Here is a 21,786-nt window from a genome sequence, read left to right as displayed (position 1 = left end):
TGGGCAGCAATGATCACAGGAATTTAGGGCACAGACAATATCGGGTAGTAAGGAGAACTTCTCAGTGGAGGTAAAATCTGACCAGGGCAGAAGAAAGAACAGAGTGAGAGGGGAAAATCTGTCCAAACAGGGAAAAAAAACTGAACACACATGCAGAAAACATCAAGGCATATTCAAAGGACAGTAGGAAATCTGATTGGAGGGTTTGTGCTGAGAAATAAGAGGCAACAAGAAAGGCAGGTGTGGGGAAGCTGTGACAGGCATTAAATGTTAGTCTAAGGAATTTGGCCTTTATCCTTCAAGCAATGGAGACCCACCAAAGACAATTTGACAAAAGAAAGATTAAAATGGAAATTAGCCTGGCAAGATAGAACGATGAGGGGGGGGAAAAAAAAAAGGAATAAAGTCAACTCCTTCCATGAGAAAATACACTGGGCAGGTGTAGGAGCTGCAGATCCACAAATGAGCTAGAGGGAAATGGAGCTTACATCCTGCAGGGGAAACCCCCAGCTAATGAGGGAAAGCACAGAAGCAATTCTACAAATGGAGAACTCAGTAACTGACTGGCTATGAGAAGCCATGGAGGAAAGCCCAAGTCAAAGACAATGTCATTGATTCCAGATAGACTGATGACTGATGGGAACAGAAGTTGACAAATCAAGAGGAGGTTCTTAAATCCACAATCCAAATATCAGGTATTCCAGATAATCACTTTTTACAAGAAAAGCATTTGCTAGTTTTAAGGCCATGCAGAGAAACAAATAAGGAAGCAAAAGAGGTCAAGATTAATACAGCCTAATTCTGCCACCTAGCGTCAAGATTTGTACTGTATAATTCTGCGAGAAATGCAGGCATTTCCCCACTGTCCTTAGAGCAGGGACCACAGATGTCACTGCCAGACCCACAATGCCAGGTTGTCTTTGGAGTGTGAGTGCGTTCTCCAGCCTGACAGCAACCCGGTGTCTGGGAAGAATGCAGACAACACAGACACACACCTCAGGCTGGAAGCCAGCACACGCAGCTGTGGTTTCTCTAGCTGAGGCTGCCTACCTGGCCACCCACGAAAGGAACAGCCAATGAAGAAAGAACGATTCAGGATGGCCCCACTCGCCTGCCCAAGCAGAGCCTGTGGTGCTAAGGTGATGGGGGAAAGAAAGATGTCTTTTTCTTTCTCCAGAGAAATGCTTCTTACAATTCATACTTTTAGAGAGAAGAAGCATACTTTCAATGAGTAAAACGATATGATTAAAACAATATTTGACTAGTTAGAACAGAACTATTTTTACACGGTTAACTACATTTCTGATTTTTTTTAAGGTACAGAGAAATTTCTCAAATATCAGATACATTGTCACTCAGGTAACAGTTGAAGTTGGAGCCTTCATATACAGATTACATATTTATATATATGTTATATACACATACACACAAACATCTCTCTCTCTTCATGTCAGCGTTTTTCTCACAATGCAAACTTGAGAAAAGGCCAGGAAAGTGACGGGCCTGTTCTGCATCTCGGCGGCATCAATGCCAGTATCCTGACTGTGATGCTGCACCATCGCATTCAAAGATGTTACCATGGGGAAATGGGAAAAGGTACAGTCACCCTGTATTATTTCTTACAGCTGGGTATGAATCTATAATTATTTCAAAATTAAAATTTTACCTAAAAACCGTATTTGTATCTCATTTTTGGTATTCCTGAATCACAAAATAGTCATTTTGCATTTTTCAAGTGGTAAATCTATCAAGGGGGAGAAATAAGTCAGAGGTGATATGAAGACTGAGAAGAAAAACATAACTTTTTTTTTTTTTTTTTTTTTGAGACAGAGTCTTACTCTGTCACCCAGGCTGAAGTGCAGTGGCACAATCGTGGCTCACTGCAGCCTCCACCTCCCAGGCTCAAGTGATCCTCCCACCTCAGCCTCCCAGATAGTTGGGACTACAGGCATAAGCCACCACACCTGGCTAACTTTTGGATTTTTTGTAGAGATGGGATTTTGCTATGGTGCCTAGGCTGGTCTTGAACATCCAGGTTCAAGGGATCTGCTCACTTCAGCCTCCCACAGTGCTGAGATTACAGGCATGAGCCACCATGCCTGGCCAAAAATGACTTCTTGATTACTCCTGGTGGTATTTGTTCATGCAAGAAGCATTTGGAGGGCCTGCTATATAACAGCCAGCACTGTCAAGGAACCGGCTAGCGCGTTAAGCAGACAGGAGTCTTATTTGTCTCTCACCGAGTTTAATACTGGTTGGGGAGGCAGGAAAGGAACAAGTTAAAGAAGTAAACAAGGAACAAGGTAAACAAACTCAGCAAACAAGTAAACAAGTAAAACAAGCCCAACAGAGCTAAATGCTATGTGGCATACAAAACAAGGTTCTGAGCTACAGGAGGCCTGCGTGGAAGGATGGCTACTTCAGATGGCCTTCTGGGGGCATGGGGTTGTTTCATCTGAGATTGGCACGGTGTGAAGGAACCAGCTGTATAAAAACAAAAGGAAATGTATTCAAGGCAACAGCAACAAGCAAGACCCTGCGATGGGAACTGGCTTGGCCTGTCAAGGCTGAGAGGCAGCCAGCATGGTATAAGAGAATTGACAAGGGGACAATGGTATGACATGAGATCAGAGAAGTTGGCCAGGGCAGACCATGCGGGGCCATCCTACATCAGGGAACACAACAGCCTGATGGGAAGCTCACCTAATTTCATCAAGCTATCGTTTGAGTGTGTCTCTGCATTCTGGATTTTAAATACTTATCATTAAAATATTTCAGAAGTCATAGAAGCTCTCAAAAGGTACAGAGGTTTAATTTCAAAGTTACTGCTAATGCCTATTTTCCAAAAATTGTAATTCATAAAAGAGCATGAATACAAATGATGCTGACTCATTCTTTAATTTGAAACAAGCAGTGGCTTTTTAAAGACAACAGAAATCATTCCAGCTAATCAGGAAGTCAAGGCAAAGTGGCAAGCAATTCAACACTGCACCTACGTATAAATGATACCGTAAGAGTGCATTTTGGGGTCTTCTTCTTCAATCGAGAACCTGAACCACTGCTCCTGAGGTCCTTGGCGTTTGGCTTTCTTTTCCAGATCCCAGTATAATTCAATGCTGTGATGAGTCACTTTGCCCACGACAGGTGGATGAGGCTTTGAGGGTGGCGTGATTTCTAAAAAAAGAATGATACCGAATTTCAGGACCCAGTTTCCATAAGGAAGAGAGACCAGTCGAGTGGGATTACAGCTGCTTGGTGATCAAGCTATTTTTCTGAGCATAAGGCACACATATGAGCATACCGCCCTGTTGCTTAAAGAACCCCTGAAAAGCTAGAGATACAAAATTCAGCTGATATGTGAGCTACCACAGTCTTCAACAAGCATGTATTGTACCATGCCCATCAATATCACGCCACCCACTGACCCTTCCAAAGGGATGCTTAACATATCAAACTAATGAGGTCGTACTTGACCTGCTGGAACATAGTTTGCTTCTATTAATCCTTCAGTGACTGGCTAACAAAGCCAAGAGACGAATGCTCTATCCGATTCAAATATCTGGAACATAGATGACAAAGGGTTGACATCTATGCTGTATAAACAGTCCTCAGAAACTAACCAAGAATAAGGGCCCAAGGTTAGTAACAAACCTAGCAAAAGATGAGCAGCACACAAAAGAGCAAAAACAAATTGCCAAGGTAATATCTGGAAAGATGCTCATATCCCCTAGTGCTCACAGAAATTGGTAACAATGGTGTATAACTTGATATCCAGTCAGAAACTGAAAAATTTCATAACTTTTAGAAGTCACAAGATAGGGAGAGGATATTCTCATGTGCTGGTTGTAGGGAAATATGAATTACGGCCTTTTTAGAGGGCAATACGGAAGCATCTATTAAAATTAAAAACACACATGTCCCCCTGTCCCACCATCCACCCTTCTGCAGAAATCAGAGCATAAATACACACGAGAGTGAGTGGCCAAGATGGCTGACTAGAAGCAGCTGGTGTACCTGGCTCTCATGGAGAGGAACAGAAGGAGCAAGTGAATACAACACCTTCGACTGAAACAGCCAGGTACTCACACTGGGACTAATCAAGGAAACAACTTGACCCACAGAGAACAAAGCAAAGCAAGACAAGACGATGGCACACCAGGGGGCAACACGGAGCCAGGGGATCCTCCCCTGCCCAGGGAAGCAGTGACTGAATGGGCGACCCAGAAACCACACTTCTCCCATGGATCTTTGCAAACCTCAGGTTAGGAGATCTCCAAGCAAACCTCTCTCTACCAGGGCCTTCCATCTTCAGTCTGACAGAGCTGCGGGGAGTCTTGGCAGAGCAGCCGCTCAGGCATGCGTGGAGACCCTGGAGCCTTAGCTACTCAAGCTTTGGAGCAAAAGTAGCCGTAGCTCTGGCAAAGTGAGAGGTGAGACTCCCGTACATACCCTTAGGGAAGACGATGAATCCAGGGGGCTGCGCAGTAACAGCCCGCAGGCCCCACTTCCAGTGCACCTCACGAGATGAGACCCCACTGGCTTGGATTTCAGCCAGCTTCCAGTAGTGGCATTGCACCTCCCTCAGAAGGAGCTCCCAGGGAGAGGGACAGGCCACCAGCTTTGCTGTTTGGGCACCTTAGCCATTCCAGCCTTCAGGCTTTGGAGAGTCTGAGCCAACACAGGGTAGAAGGGATCCCCCAGTACAGCATAGCTGCTCTACTGCTTTAAGCAGGTACCTATCCCGTTCCCTCAATGGGCAGAACCTCCCAGCTGAGGCCTCCAGCCACCCCTGCCCAAGCTATCCATCTGACAGATGGACGTTGAGTTTCCCCTGGGATGGCACTCCCAGAGGGAGAGGTGGGCCACCATCTTTGCTATTCAGGTGCCTTAGTAGTTCCAGCCTTTGGGCCTCATAGTATCCGAGGCAATCGGGGGCTGAAGCGGACCCCTAGCACAGCACAACTGCTCTACCGAAACGTGGCCAGACTGCTTTACGTGGGTCCCAATCCCGTTCCTCCAAACCAGCTGGGACCTCCCAACCAGGGTCTCCAGCCACTTCCTACAGGTACCTTTGGCCTGATGCCAGGTCCATGCCTCCCTGGGAAGAACCGACACCAGGTCCATACCTCCCTGGGACGAAGCTCCCAGAGGGAGGGACAGGCTGCCATCTTTGCTGTTTCTCAGCCTTCACTGGTGACACCTCCAGGTTCTGGAAAATCTGAGGTGACTAGGGACTAGAGCAGGCCCCAAGCATACCACAGCAGTCCTATGGAAAAGTGGCTGGACTGTTCCATGGGTGCCTGTTCCCATATCTCCTCACTGGACAGGTCCTCCAGGCCTGGGCCTCCAGCCACCACTGCCAGAGCTATGGGGCCAGTACCAACTCAGCAACTCCCTGAACAGAGCCTCCAGGGGCAACTGAGAGCCTCTCCCACTACCTCAGCAGTGGAACTGCCCTTGCCACCCTCAAACTAACAAAGGAGCAAAGACTCTAAGAGTGCCTTATCTACACCTCCAATAAGCTACAGTCAACCCCAGGAGAGGCAGCCAGTTCGTCTCCCACAGGTTCCACACCCCCTCTCCCCAACATGGCTCATCAGCAGACAGGGAACCCCTGGCTGGGGCACACAGCACAAACCCTCCATCTTGGGCTGACTGCACTGAGTGATTGCTGACCCACGTCTCTCTGAGGTGGAGCCCCCAGGAGTCAAGCAAATGACCCCTGGCCACAACCCCTGCTAAGATCTCTTCCTGTGCTGCCTCTAAGCTGGGGAAGGAATATAAACACTGCGATCACCCCAGAAATGCAGTGGGCATTCCAGGAATGCCAAGGAGAGCCAGCACTCAAGTGGGAGAGGAACGCACAGTCTCAGAGCACTGAAAGGAAACATGGCGGAAACTGTGAGGAAACAGGGGAGTCACACAACCAAGCAAGAGTCTAGCAACTGACCAGTACACCTAAATGCCACCTACTGGATCACACCCCAAAGCTTCAACACCAAAAATACCTCATTAACATACCCCTCTCTGAAACCAGAGACAACAAGTAAGGTTCAAATAAAGACCCTACACAAAGCATCAGCCCAGGGAAAACATCCAGAAAAGAAGTCTGCTGACTGTACTCAATCTACATTAAAGGAACGCCCACACACAGAGATGAGAAAGAACTAGCAAGAACTCTGGTAACATTCAGATGACCAGAGTGTCATATGTCCTCCAAATGGCCACACCAGTTCTCCAACAAGAGTTCTTAACCAGGCAGAACTGGTTGGAATAAAGGAAATAGAATTCAGAATATGGATGGGAACAAAGATCACTGAGATTCAGGAGGATGGTGAAACCCATTCTAAGGAAAAGAAGAATCACAAGAAAATGATACAGGAGCTGAAGGATAGAATAGTCAGCACAAAAAAGAAACTAATGGGTCTGACAGAGCTGAATAATATAAAAATTTTACGATAGGTTGCGGTAGCTCACTCCTGTAATCCCAGCACTTTGGGAGGCTGAGGCAGGTGGATTGCCTGAGGTCAGGAGCTCGAGGCCAGCCTGGTCAACATGGTGAAACCCTATCTCTACTAAAAATACAAAAATTAGCCGGGTATGGTGGCAGGCACCTGTAGTCCCAGCTACTCGGGAGGCTGAGGCAGGAGAATTGCTTGAACCCGGGAGGCGGAGGTTGCAGTGAGCCAAGATTATGCCACTGCACTCCAGCCTGGGTGACAGAGTGAGAGACTGTCTCAAAAACAAAAACAAAAACAAAAAAGAATTTTACAATGCAATTCCAAGTATTAACAGCAGAATAAACCTAACTGAGGAAAGAATCTCAGAACTTGAAGACGGTTCTCTGAAATAGGTCAGGCAAAAATGAAAAAAAATTTTTTTAAAAAAAGGAATGAATAAAACCTCGGAGAAGAATGGGATTATGTAAAGAGGCCAAATCTACAAATCACTGGCATCCCTGAAAGGGAGAAGAAGAAAGCAAACAACTTGGAAAACAAATTCCAAGATATCATCCATGAAAACTTCCCTAACCTTGTTAGAGGGGCCAACAGTCAAATTCAGGAAATACGGGGAAATCCTGCAAGATTCTACACAAGATCATCTCCAAGACAGATAACTGTCAGGTTTTCCAAGGTTGAAATGAAAGAATGTTAAAGGCAGCTAGAGAGAAAGGGCAGGTTACCTACAAAGGGATCCTCATTAGGCTAATAGTGGACCTCTCAGCTGAAACCCTACAAGCCAGAAGAGATTAGAGGCCTATTTTCAACATTATTTTTTTTAAAAATCTTCAACCAATAATTTCATATCCTGTTAAACTAGGCTTCCTAAGTAAAGAAGAAACAAGATCCTTCTCAGACAAGCAAATGTTGAGGAACTTCATCACTAGACCTGCCTTATAAGAGATCTTGGAAGGAACAGTAAATATAGAAAGGAAAGACTGCCACCAGCTAATACAAAAATCCACTTAAACACACAGACCAGTGTCACTGTAAAGCAACCACACAAACAAGCCAACGTAATAACCAGCTAGCGACAGGATCAATGACAGCAGCAGCTAATGACAAGATCAATGATAGGATCAAACAGCACAATGGCAGGATCAAATCCACACATATCAATACTAACCTTGAATGTCAACAGGCTAAATGCTCCACTTAAAAGGCATGGAATGGGAGAAAATGTGTGCAAACTATGTATCTGACAAAGGTCAAATATCCAGCATCTATAAAGAACTTAAACACATTTACAAGAGAAAAATAACCCCATTAAAAATTGAGCAAAGGACATAAACAGACACTTCTCAAAAGACGACATACATGTGGCCAACAAGCACTTGAAAAAAAAGATCAATATCATTGATCATTTGAGAAATGTGAATCAAAACCACAAAGAGATGCCATCTCACACCAGTCAGAATGGCTATCATTAAAAAGTCAAAAAATAACAGATGCTGGCGAGGTCACAAAGGGAAACCTTATACACTGTTGGTGGGATAAATTTGTTCAACCATTGTGGAAAGCAGTATGGCAATGCCACAAAGAGCTAAAAGCAGAACTACCATTTGACCCAGCAATCCCATTACTGGGATATACCCAGAGGAATATAAAGCATTCTACCATAAACACACATGCACATGAATGTTCACTGCAGGACTATTCACAATAGCAAAGACATGGAATCAACCTAAATGCCCACTGATGACAGACTGGATAAAAAAATCTGGTACATATACACCATGAAATATTATGCAGCCATAAAAAAGAATGAGATCATGTCTTGTGCATGAACATGGATGGTTCTGGAGGCTATCATCTTTAGCAAACTAATGCAGGAACAGAAAATCAAATACTGCATGTTCTCTAAGAGGGGGCTAAATGAGAAGAACTTATGAACACAAAGAAGGAAACAACAGACACTGGGGTCTCCTTGAAGGGGGAGTGTGAGAGGAGCAGAAAAGGAAACTATTGGGTATTGAGCTTAATACCTGGGTGATGTAATACTATGTACAACAAACTCCTGTGATTCATTGTTTATCTGTGTGACAAACCTTCACACATACCCCCAAAACTAAAATAAAAATTTAAAAAATTAAAATGGATACAGAGACACATACATAAGGACATTACTACAGTTTTCAGCAGTTTACAGCAAAAAAAAAAAAAAAGACCCATTTATAAGGGAATGGACAAATAAGTTATTCTATGTCCATAAAGTGGAACATTATACACCCTGTGAAAAATGAATTTGTTCTATACTAGGTGCTTTGAAAGGACCTCCACTAAGTATTGTTGGGTAAGAAATCAAGGTGCAAAGAAAAACACAGAATATGCCATTTTTGTCAAAGGCAACAAGGGGTAGAGTGTATACCAAGCTGTTTAGCATGCAATTTCTCTATGTTAGTTGTGTCTCCCCTGCTACACTTTACTCAATGCTTCTTGAGTCTCAAATATATCACAGATTTACTGCATTGCTCATTTAAAAAAGAAAGGATCTTGTATTTCCCTTGAGCCAATGTCCCAACTAGCTGATCGGCCACCCTCTGAAGACCCAGGGGTCCTCCTGCAGTGCAGTCCCACTGAGAAAGACCGGGCTGCCCTGGTCTTGCCCACCCCAGGCCAGTGGGGCACACAGCCAACAATTTCACTTACACGAAGATCCCAGAGATACGCTAGGAGGCAACCTGCAAGCTCATTTTCCCAACTTTATTTTCCAAATGTTTATAGAGAGAGCTTGATGAAATCGGATAAACCCAGGTTTGAATATGTTCTCTGAAACTGAGTTAAAAATACCACAAAGTGTTTCGTGATAATTAAGTTAAAAAGTATCTAAATAAATGATGGCATATTTCCTACAGTAAAATCCTAACTGAAAGAAATTAGCTGTATGAGTTTTTTATACGCCTGCATCAACATAGATCAATTCAAAATGAATGGGTGGAAAACATGGGTTGCAAAAGGACACACTACATGATTATAACACACAAAAAACACTACATGTTGTTTATGAATGCACAGATATGTAGGAAAATTAAAAAGCTGATGGGAAGAACACACGCCACCTCAACAACATAAGGGAAGGGATGGGGGCATGATGGGCAGGAAGATGGTCTTGCCAGTATATTTGTAAGGTTTTATTTCTTTATGAAAAGACTTTAGGACACATATGGCAAAATGTTAACATCTTAAACCAAATGGTACATTGATTACATTACCATTTGAAATAATTTTGATATGTTTAAAATATTAGTTTTTGAAAACTATAAAAATCAACTATATATATTACCGTTTCAGGCCTCTTGGTTTTCTCAGAGAAACCAATTTCAGGGTTCTAGATACTGAGGGATACATGTGGAAGAAGGAACTACTTAGCCAGACACTGACCTCTTACTGTGTCATCTCACTGAATCCTAGCAATTCTGGCTGATGGATGTCACGACAACTCACATCTTCACGTCCTTGTATCATGACATCAGTGTTGAACAACTCATGTTTTTCCCAGCCCACTAAAACCAAACACCAGGAATGGTAGACTGTTATGGATTACCCCCAAAATAACCAGAAGCCAACAAGCATTTCAATTCCAAAGACATCCAGCCTAGAATCCTACTAGAGATCAGAAAAGGCAAGCATATCTAAATTAATGTCAAATTTCAACACCGTTCACCATGAAGTTGTATGAGGAGTAAAAAGATAACATTCCCAGAGACCCAAGCGTTTCTTATGGCTTGCTCTTTACCCATCACTGATCTAGGTATATAATGAGAGATCTCCATTAGTGAGCATGGCACCAGCCACAGGTGGCCCACTGCCACCAGAGCTGGCCACGGGCCCACTTCCAGCTGCTACTAATGATGGAGCCAAAACCCTCACTGCTAGCCATCACCCCCCTCCAGATCTGGTACAGAGCCCAGAAAAGGTGGGTGTGGTGCTTGGAAAGTTGGTTCATGTTTGTGTGTGTGTTGGGGGCGGGTAGTGATCCACATGTAATGGCAGCACGGTCTCTCCAAGGAAGCCTTAGGTGTGAGTGAAGCCTCAGTGAACACATACACGTCAGCAATGGACTAGCTGCTGCCAAGTCACACAACTATGCAACACGTTGCTCACACAGAAATGCCAATGGTTAGTGTAGAGCCCATTGATAATGTTCCTGCATCTTCTTTACTTTCATACAAAACTCATCAAGATGCAACTCTCCACTTAGGCAAGAGTTGCTTTTTGCAAAAAGTTATTATTGCCGGATAGGACCTGGATGGTCAGGTCATGAATGACCTCATCAGGTTAGAGCTAGTTATTCTTAGGATGCTAAAAAAATAGTGGATGGGACCCAATTTGTTTTGCTTTGTTTCTTAGCTAACCTACAGTAATTTGACAGGTGTATTCTAATCCTTACAATATTATACCCATATACTTTCTATTTTCTCTTTGATAAAAATTCTGGTGTTTTTGTCATCATCTGCTAATATATGTGTTTTAGGATCCTAAAATATGTACATTTACAGGTCACCAGCAGAGTGCAAACATTACTATGACAATGGAGCAGAGGCCCAGGGCGGCACTGAGCCTTGGTAAGAGCCGACGGAAGTGGTCACAAGGCCAGTTGCTGAGAGGAGAACTGCAATGTAGCAACACTTATATGACACTTAATTTGGGTCATGTACTAGTGTGGATGCTTTATTTATTCATTTAACTTTCACCACATTTAACTTCACCAACGCTATATGCTGTAAGGATTTTTATTATCTCCCTTATAAACAATCTGAGGCACAGAGAAGTCACATAACTTGCCCAAGGTCTCGCAGAAATAACTGGTAGAACCAGGATCAAAATGAAGATAATCTGGCTCAGGAGTCCCTTACTTTTAGCCCTGTAGCATACTGCCTCTTAAGAGCAGAGATATAAAATGTAGACCGGGGTGAAAAATCGACTATTAGTTCATTCTCCAGATTTCCTTACTCATTTTAAATCAGGTCTAGCTCATGAACTGGCTTGAACCCCAAGGAAATTTTTAAATGATCAAGAAAACTCGGTAAGAAAAAGTGAGACAATGCAAATCAGGTGATTGTCTGAATAAAGTATAGAGATGCTGTGTGCAAGCGGAAGAAGATAAGGCAGCTTATTCTAGCACCGAGGTCAGGGAGGCTGCTGACCTTCAGGAGCCCAGTCCATGAAAGGAAAGACGGTGTAAAAAGCCCACAGCAACCAGTCGTGGAAACCAGGAAGGCAGAGAGTTTGGCTGATGTTTACTTGCAGACACTATGGGCATAGGTAGGAAGCCAGTCCAACGCTGCATTAGGCTCAGCATGAAATCTGGGAGAAGAGCTGCATCAACAGGAGGGAAAGGCTATAGAACGTGGGCAAAACAATTAGCAAGATAGCTCATAGATCAATCTGAAAAGACTGTACACACTTAGGGCAGAAAGCACACATCACGGTGGAAAACTACTCTGAATTTACTACTAATACATGAACAAGTCTCTCTATTTGTAAATGTTATCATCCCCAAGTTTTATAATATAGCTAAAGTTGCAAGGAGTGGTAAATACACCTATGACTATAGTACTGACTCACTTGACACTAGGACTTAACGTGCTGGATGTATAACAAGTAACACATCTTTCCTAAGGTGATGAAAATCAACATTTTGAGAAATTCAAAAGCTGATCCTTTTTGCTATTTAACCATGATGTTTATATCCCTATCTGTATTTATCTGTTATCAGTGGAAACACTCTTGAGAACTGTTTTTATAGACTCTATTCAAGTTTTATAGAACAGATATAACACATCCACAGAAACACATTCATAAACACTACTTACATGCTACACTTTTTATACAAAAGTTTTAGAACTCTATTTTTTCCTGTCATAAGTAAGTCTCAGATCTTTCAAAAGGTACTTTTTTTTAAAAGTCTGATAACCAGCATCCAAATTTAACCAACCACATAATTTCATCACAAAGTCAGGCTTTAATTTTATTTTAACTTTTCTAAAGATTTCTAAAGATTTTGTTTTCTAAAAAGTTTTCAAAAGATTTTGTTTTCTAAAAAACAAAAAGAAAAAGGAGACCTTATGTTCAATTTTGGATGGTTCTTTTAAATAATTAGTAGGATCTTTCCATCATGGCAAGTATTTCTTATCTTAAAAGTTTTTCCCAAGTAATGAAAAAGGAAGAACAACAACAGTAAAACTATAAGAAGTATCTCAAAAGGACGATTATGAGAATTTATGAATGTGTTACGTACCACAAAAGCCTTTTGTAAGAAAGTTCTTATGCAAATCTGACAAATAAAACAATTTTATGCCTCTGGTGCCATTTGTCAAGCAATAAATAGCAATATAGAACAATAAAGGGTTTCATACACTGTCGCCACTCAGTCCCTGTGGTTACTCAGAAGATGGCATAAAACATGGCTCAAGTACATCAGAAATCATAATAAAAAGCTATCACTCACAAATTATAGGTTTGAACATAGAAAACTATAAAGTTTATGTAAACTACTATACAATATTAGGCCTTAGCATCCTACATTTTTTAAAAAGGATTGTAATAGTAAAAGAAATGCACCAGAAATGTGCCAAGAGGAGACTCAAAAAACAAATTAGTAAAAAAAAAAAAAAAAAAAAAAAAAAAATCAGATTATTCAGCATGCTTATGATAAATAGTTGATCATATCTCAAAAGCTACAGAGAGAAGCGGTGATCATACACTGTATTGGAATGATCAATTATGATCAGTATCATGAAAAGTGGGAAATGATAAAGAAAAAAAGCAAATATAAATAGATTCATTATATAAAAATAGAACAGCTTAAAGCAGAATTGTAGTTTCCCTGCTCTTCCAAACTTTATGTGAAAATTTACTGAAGTCAAATTTCACTAGCAAGGGGCATCTGTGGTCTAGCCTCCGGTGGCACATGGTCCGCAATGAAGATGACTGCACACCGAAGGGAATGCTATATGAGAACAGTAGTGACTGTCACCTCAAAGCAGTTTATCATGGCTTGATCAGATATTTACAGCAACCATTAATCACAAATACATTCTAGGTCGGGTGCAGTGGCCGACCAATACCTGTAATCCCAACACTTTTGGAGGCCAAGGTGGGAGGATCACTTGAGGCCAGGAGTTCGAGACCAGCCTAGGCAACATAGAGACACCCTATAATCACGCCACTGCACTCCAGCCTGAGTGAAAGAGCAAGACCCTGTCTCAGAAAGAAAAAAAAGGAGAAATTAAAATAACTGTAAAGTACCATTTTACCTGTAAAATTAGAGGAAAAACATGTAATGGTAATAATATTCAGTGTTGTTTAAGACTGTGATAAAATGGTTTGAGATTGAGGATTACACTGTATATTATACCATTCTTTAAAAAAACAATTTGGCTGTATTCAAAAATGATTATAAGATCTCTTACTTGGTGGTCTCGCTTCTGGAAACACATCCAAAAAATAAATTCAGAAATCAAAAAATAAATGTAAAAGCTAAAATGTTTTTGTATTGTATGTGCTTTTATTTTTATTATGAAAAAAAGTTTCTGTCTGTGCATGGTGGCACATGCCTGTAGTCTCAGCTACTTGGGAAACTGAAGCAGGAGGATCAGTTGAGCCCCAGGAGGTCGAGGCTGCAGTGAGCCGTGATTGTACCACTGCATCCCAGGCTGGGCTATAGAATGAGACCCTGTCTCAAAAAAAATAAAATAAAAAATAAAAATCTCACCATGAAAAGTAGATTGAATAGTATAGCAAATCCTCTTGTATCTGTTACCCAGCTTCAATTAGCAACACAATTATGGCCAATCCTATTTTACCTAGGAGTCCATCCACCACCCCTGCCCAAACCTGGGTTATTTAATAGCTAAGTTTTGATAAGACTTTACTTTGTATGAGTGTTCTAAAACTCTTTACATATATTATTTAATCTTCACAACAACCTTATAAAGTGCTAGAACTTTCCTTTTATCTTTTACCTGTAAGGCTGGAGACACGCAGAGGTCCCATCATTTGCCAGGAAGTTCATGCAATAAGCAGCAGAGTCAGGATTCGAACCCAGGGAACCCAACTCCAGTGGCATGCCCTTAACTTTCTATGTGCTATCTACTACTGCCCTATGTTTAACTACATACACACATACATAAATCACAACATAAAATAAAAACCAGAAACACTTTAATACCATTCACAGCAATAAAAACTAATCTAAATGTCCAAGAACATGGAATTTGTTAGATACACTTTGGTACATTATTTAGATAGAAGAATATTTACTGATTAAAAGCATGGAAGATGATATACTAAGGAAAAGACATGAACTTACACAGATATTATAACGGCATAAAATGTACAGATGCACACAGACAGAAGAACTGAAAGAATTTAGAAAAACGAAGGACAAAAATAGCATTATGGCTGATTTTTTGGTATTATTTTAAGCTGGTATAATACTGAATAAAGGGGGAAAAAACAAAATGTAACTGAGCATTTTTATTGTTAATGGAAAAAAGATTCAGCTAAGACGAACTACTAGCCTAGACTCTTCCTTGCTGAGCTTATAGATATATGATAGCAACAAGTCTGATAAAAATAAACCAAGAATAAGTCAATGTGGATGCTTCAAAGCATGAGACATTTCAATTACACTCTGGCTCAATTTATTGACCATTTTTGGTGTCAAGCAGATATCCTGCTTGACATTTATTTCCAAGGAAAAAGTTTACCTATACCCATTCATTCAGCACACTTGTGGGACCTCACCTGTTTCCTGAGGGCACAGGTGTAACCAAGATGACCAAGAGGGAAGGGCAAAGTGAGGAGCAGGGAACATTCGACACCAAACAAATACAAACCAGATGCATGGGGGAGGCAGGTGCGGAGGGAGCCTACAGGAAGACGTGTTCAAAATGCATACAGTTTACATACATTCTAATCCAGGAATGAGGTGCCTTAAAGTGAGGTCTCAGGATAAAGAGGCAAGTGTGGCAGAGTCTGCAGGCAAAGAATACATCATCTCACGAAGACATTTCAATATACTTAAATTGTCTTATGTTTTTATCCCCAAACATTCCTTATCCTTTAAAAGTAAGTAATGTAAGTGCAAACTGCCCAAAAGTTGCTTTCGTTTACTTTGCTAATAAGTTCTTCTAGGGCAAAAATCAGTTCAAACAGCAAAAACAACAAAAGCCAAAACTCCCTAGGGTCGTAATCGGGAAACACTGCTTCCTCTCCTGGCTCTACCATGGATATTCCTCATCAGGAAAAGTGGGGGATAAATAAGGATACCTGTCCTGCCTCCCTCTCAGATTTACTGCAAAGAAAAAAATAATGTGACAAAATATTGAAGTAATTTGAAATGTATAAAGGACTTCACAGACATAAGGTAGTGGTAATGCCTTTGAAAGTCACGATGCTCACACCTATTTCACACTTCTAACTACATGGAAACCCTGCTTGGAGTTCTATATAGGTAACAGGTAATAGGCAAAGAAGGAAATGTACTTCCCAAGATATTCCTTTACTTAATTACAACAACTTCAATTTACTGCAAGCTTGCTCTAAGCAAAATATCATACAGGACACTTGATCAACAATGGATTCAACCTCACGATGATGGGGTGTTCTCAATTTACAGATAAGGACAGAGGAGGAGGAGACCAAAGCTCAAAGAGGTACAGCAGCTTGTTCAAAACTACAGAATTGATAAGTGGAGAGCAAGGATTTCAACCCAGATCTCTAACTCCAAAATCTGTGCTCTTTCCCCTATAGGCTGTGTTTGGTATGGAGCTCCTGAGATTTTCTATGGAAATGCACAATGAGTCTGTAAAATGACAAAGTCTTTTACAATCAGATAAGAAAAGCCAAATTGCTATATATATTCTTTAGACACGGTATGTCACTGAAGTCTAAAATATATTCATAGTAAGAAATGGTAGGATACTTTAACAATAGCAAAGTATTCAAATGCGTACAATCATCTTATATTCACTCTTAAGAAAAACGTACTACCGAAGGATATGACCAAGCAATTCAGGAGAAGAGGAGTGCCAGTGAAACCTACTCAACCTCACTGATAAATAAAATGTTGCAATTACAATGACATTTTGCATTCATCAAGTTTGTTTATTTTTTTTTGAGACAGAGTTTCGCTCTTTGTTGCCCAGGCTGGAGTGCAATGGCACAATCTTGGCTCACCACAACCTCTGCCTCCTGGGTTCAAGCAATTCTCCTGCCTCAGCCTCCCGAGTAGCTGGGATTACAGGCATGCACCACCACACCCAGCTAATTTTGAATTTTTAATAGAGATGGCATTTCTGCATGTTGGTCAAGGCTGGTCTCGAACTCCTGACCACAGGTGATCCGCCTGCCTCAGCCTCTCAAAATGCTGGTCATCAAGTTTATTAAATCTAAAATCTGCCAGTAGCAGTGAAGAGGAAGAGTGGAACACTCTCAAACTGCCAGTAGAGTATAAATTGGGAAATCTCTTTGGAAAACAAGTTGGCAAGGCTAAGTTCAGGTCGTGCATTCTCTATCATCCAGCAATTCCACTCCTAGGTATGGTTCCTTACATGTGTAAGAATGTTCATGGCAACTTTACGTTTAAGAGAAATGGAAAACTACTGTAATGGCCAGCATGAAAAGATTGGGCAAATTATGAATAATCAAACATTAGCATACTATATAGCAGTTAAGACTAAAGTTAAAATGAATTGGGGCTAAATATACCCACGTGAATAAATTGAGGGGAAGGTTGAATCACAAAAGAAAGCTGTAAAACGTTATGTAGAGAATGATACAACACAGGTCAGGTGCAGTGGTTCATGCCGTGATTCCAGCACTTTGGGAGGCCTAGACAGGTGGATCACTTGAGGTCAGGAGGTTCGAGACCAGCCTGGTCAACATACTGAAACCCCATCTGCACTAAAAATACAAAAATTAGGTAGGCCATGGTGGCTCACACCTGTGGTCTGAGCTACTTAGGAGGCTGAGGCAGGAGAATCACTTGAGCCCAGGAGGTGGAGGTTGCAGTGAGCAGAGATTGCACCACTGAACTCCAGCCTGGGTGACAGAGCAAGACTCCATCTCAAAAAAAAAAGAGAGAGAGAGAATGATACAATCTACATAATATTTGATCAAAACTATATCACAGACAGAGGAAGATAAACATAGGATGAAAGAAAAATGATTTTGTCAGCAATATTTTGTTTCTTAAGCTAGGTGGTGGCATGTATTGTTTTACATATTTTATGTCTGAATTATTTAATAAAAGAACAAAATGCTGCATACATGGATATATTTCTATCCTTATTTTTGTCTTACCCTTCTCCCAACTAAATAGGTATCCAGGTAAGCTACACTGCAAAATTATCTTAAAATGTTATATAAAGGTAGTTCAGCTTCAAATTCAGGAATCCTGAGACCTATGCATCTTTAATATTTTCTATATTCCAATATAGTTTCAATGCAACTATAGCTGCCCCTCGGGATTGGTTCCAGGACCCCCAAGGACACTAAAATTCAAGGATGCTCAGGTTCCTTATATAAAACGACACAGTATTTGCATATAACCTACATGCGTCTTCCCATATACCTTATATCATTGCTAGATTACTTTTATAATACACAATACAATGTAAATGCTCTATAAGTAGTTGAAGTAGTTGTTATACTGTATTTTTATTTGTGTTTTCTTTGTTGTTACATTGTTATTTTTGAGGGTTTTTTCCCCACAAATATTTTTAACCCTTGGTTAAATGTGCAGAGCAGACCCACATATACAGAGGCCAATTGCAGAGACGAAGCTCTTGGAGGAGAGTGAGCTGAGGTTCATTCACTCTCTACCCTAGTGCTATCAATAATTATTTGATCTGAGCTGATCTGATATTATTCAAACATACATAAGATTCTGTTTTATCATTCCTTAAAATATGCTGCAATTAATTAACCATGACAGATAAGCAGTGACTTAACACATAATATGTAGCACATTTTATTCTATGGCCTTTGGTGCTTACCCACATTTACACTGCCTATTATTTACCAGTAGGTGTAAAAATGAGATAGCAACTAACTTCAAATGTGCAAACAGAGGTTTCCAATATTTGTCACGTGAGTTCCCATCATTACATGAACCCATCACCTAGTTCACGTGTGTCACCCATAGGATGTGACGCTGTCTTTCAACTCAGGTTTGTCAGGCTGCTGTCTGAGTCTGATAAAAGTTCTCAACCCAGCTAGTTACAGAAATCAATTATATTCTCATGAGCCTCTCTTATTCACACAACTAAAATGGAATGACACATACTGACACAAAAATCTTTTAAACCCTACTGGTTTTTTTTAGCACATAATGTGGTATTAAAGGGTAAATATGACTATATCAGGGATCATTCCCAAATTGCCCTCTACTGCTGTTTTCCTTCTCCATCCCCTGACCTGCCAATATCCTTTTTTATTCATTCTCTGTTCCTTTGTTCACAATAATTTTTTGAATGTTACTATGTAGTAGACCTATTAGGAACAGGGAGCACAAGACACTTTCTGCCCTCACTGAGTCTGCAGTCTTGCAGGAGAAACAGACATTAAACAAAGACACTACCTGCCTCCCTAAAACAAGTTATCATAATTGTGATGATTGCTCTAAAGGAAAATAACTGAGGTGCTGAGGGACATCCGAGCTCATATCTCAAGGAAGCAGCCCAGAGAGGACAATGAAGAACATAATAGCAAGAAAAAGGATTCTTTCTTCCATGTAAGTCACCAGTTACATGCTCTGCAAACTTGCCCCATGCAAATCTAAACCTGAAAATGAATCCAATCATCTTAATGTAGTAGTTCAACTAATATTAAGCCCTCTAGAGAAAAATCTAATCCTCATGACCGACATACCTGACAGATAAGCTAGACAACCCCTTAAGGGTAGTAATTTTTAAGGAAAATGTAATTTTCTGTTTATACATCAATTCATAGTATCTGCCACATATTATTGCTCTTCAAAATGGGGTTTCTTTATAATCTACAACTGCATTAGCCCATTCTCATGCTGCTATAAGGATAAACCCAAGACTGGGTAATTTATAAAGGAAAGAGGTTTAATTGACTCACAGTTCCACATGGCTGGGGAGGCCTCAGGAAACTTACAATCATGGCAGAGGGGAAGCAAACAAGTCCTTCCTCACGAGGCAGCAGGAAGAAGTGCCGAGTGAAGTGGGGAAAAGCCCCTTGTAAAACCATCCGATCACATGAGAACTCACTATCACAAGAACAGCATGGGGGAACTGTCCCCACAATTCAATTACCTCCTACTGGGTACCTCCCATGACACCTGGGGATTATGGGATTACAATTCGAGATGAGATTTGGGTGGGGACACAGAGCCAAACCATATCAACCACCATGTCCCTGTTTCTCTAACAGCTTTCTACCGTGGTTTACAATAAAAATAATAAATAGAAAGGTTGGATGAACTTACCTTATAAAGACAAATTTTGTGCTCTAAATCTTCCCAAACATACTCATTCTAAATAGGCTACCAGGGTATACACAGAAACATAAATTGTACTTTTGCAGCCAGTATGAAAATAACCAGGATCATAAATCAGATATTAATTATAAATAATGGTCATTCTTCTTTGCATTTATCAGAATAACATCCTACATAACAAATCCCCTGTTTCTACTATGGGACTGGTTTCCACATTCATCTGTTTCTTGGCTCTAAGCATGTCTTAATGGCCAAGATTCATGTACAGACCCTTACTGCAAACAGTAACTAAACCTATTCTGCAAATAAAATGCAAAGACAGCTACTATATCATAGTTGTCCTTCCAAAAATTCTCCTCCTATAGAAAAAAAAAGTTTGAAAATAAATTTACTTCCTTTTCTTTGTGCTAGCTACAAAGGTACACTTTTAATCTCAGCTTGAATACAAATAAATCTCTTTAATCTTCCAAGCAGGTATTGCTTCGCTCTTCTTCCCTTTCTAACCTCCTTCCTCAAGCTCCCACTTTCTTCACACTTAACACCCCCTTCAACTCTTTCATTAATTTCCTAAAACTGTTTAGGGGACTTGCACTTGAAATTATCTTTAAACCACCAACTTTTGTTCTGCTTCACCCTGTCTTACTACAGTAGGTAAATATGTATCCCTCTCAAAATTCAAATTACAAAATAACCCTACAAATAAAAACTGGCATGTGTGAGGCATTTAGGCATAACCTTGATGAACAAGGAATGTAAAAAATGCCATGCAGTCAGATGGGTTCAAGAATGCACGCTCTGTTGTCTCAAAACAGAAGCCAAAATATATATTCAGATATTGGCTGTTTCTTTTTTTTTTGGAGGCACAATTCGCTTTGTTGCCCAGATTGGAGTGCAGTGGCATGATCTCGGCTCACTGCAACCTCCACCTCCCACGTTCAAGCGTTTCTCGTGCCTCCGCCTCCAGAGTAGCTGGGATTACAGGCGCGCACCACCATGCCCAGCTAATTTTTGTATTTCTAGTAGAGATGGGGTTTCACCATGTTGACCAGGCTGGTCTCGAACTCTTGACCTCAAGTGATCCACCTGCCTCGGCCTCCCCAAAGTGCTGAGATTACAGGCATGAGCCACTGCACCCAGCCTGGAAACTTTTAAAAATATATACTTTAAAAAAAAAATAGGCCAGGTGCGGTGACTCACGCCTATAAATCCCAGCACTTTGGGAGGCCAAGGCAGGTGGATCACAAGGTCAAGAGTTCAAGACTAGCCTGGCCAAGATGGTGAAACTCCATCTCTACTAAAAAAAAAAAAAAAATTAGCCAGGTATAGTGGTGGGTGCCTGTAATCCCAGCTACTAGAGAGGTTGAGGCAGAGAATCGCTTGAACCCAGGAGGTAGAGGTTGCAGTGAGCTGAGATCGCGCCACTGCACTCCAGCCTAGGTGACAGAGCGAGACTCAGTCTCGAAATATATATATATTTATATATATTCATATATAAAACATATTTATATATATTCATATATATATATTTTTATATATATATATATTTTTAAAAGACCTCTTTGGTCTCTCTCACCCAGAGAGGACCACCAGCGAAAATTCTTTCAAAGATTTATTTAGCATGGATACATAAAATTTTACAAAAAGCCATCATATTCAAGGTGCTGTTTTGCAGTGTGTGTGTGTGTGTGACAAGGTACTTTGCAGTGTGTGTGTGTGTGTGTGTGTGTGTGACACAGAGCGAGACTCTGTCTCCCAGACTGAAGTACAGTGGCACAATCATGGCTTATGGCTCACTGCAACCTCCGCCTCCCA

General features: G+C 41.0%; 1 protein-coding gene and 1 long non-coding RNA gene across 6 annotated transcripts in view; one reads left to right on the top strand and one right to left on the bottom strand.

The window, feature by feature from the left end:
- FANK1 (fibronectin type III and ankyrin repeat domains 1) overlaps positions 1-21,786 on the bottom strand; it is a 126,579-nt gene that overhangs the window by 26,819 nt on the left and 77,974 nt on the right. For all 5 annotated transcript variants that reach the window (XM_038009702.2, XM_038009699.2, XM_007964376.3 and 2 more), the window contains exon 2: positions 2,997-3,174. In XM_038009702.2, the coding sequence (XP_037865630.2) occupies positions 2,997-3,174 (178 nt within the window). The remainder of the gene's footprint in view (positions 1-2,996; positions 3,175-21,786) is intronic.
- LOC140712533 (uncharacterized) lies at positions 10,103-11,153 on the top strand. Its single transcript, XR_012094135.1, has 4 exons — positions 10,103-10,122; positions 10,252-10,416; positions 10,509-10,619; positions 11,000-11,153. It is a non-coding gene; the product is annotated as an uncharacterized lncRNA (long non-coding RNA).

This window comes from Chlorocebus sabaeus, chromosome 9 (genome assembly GCF_047675955.1).
Source record: "Chlorocebus sabaeus isolate Y175 chromosome 9, mChlSab1.0.hap1, whole genome shotgun sequence".
In the NCBI taxonomy this organism is placed as follows: Eukaryota; Metazoa; Chordata; class Mammalia; order Primates; family Cercopithecidae; genus Chlorocebus; species Chlorocebus sabaeus.
The sequence above is the reverse complement of the archived record's forward strand: the minus strand, read 5'-3'. Positions and strand labels throughout refer to the sequence as shown.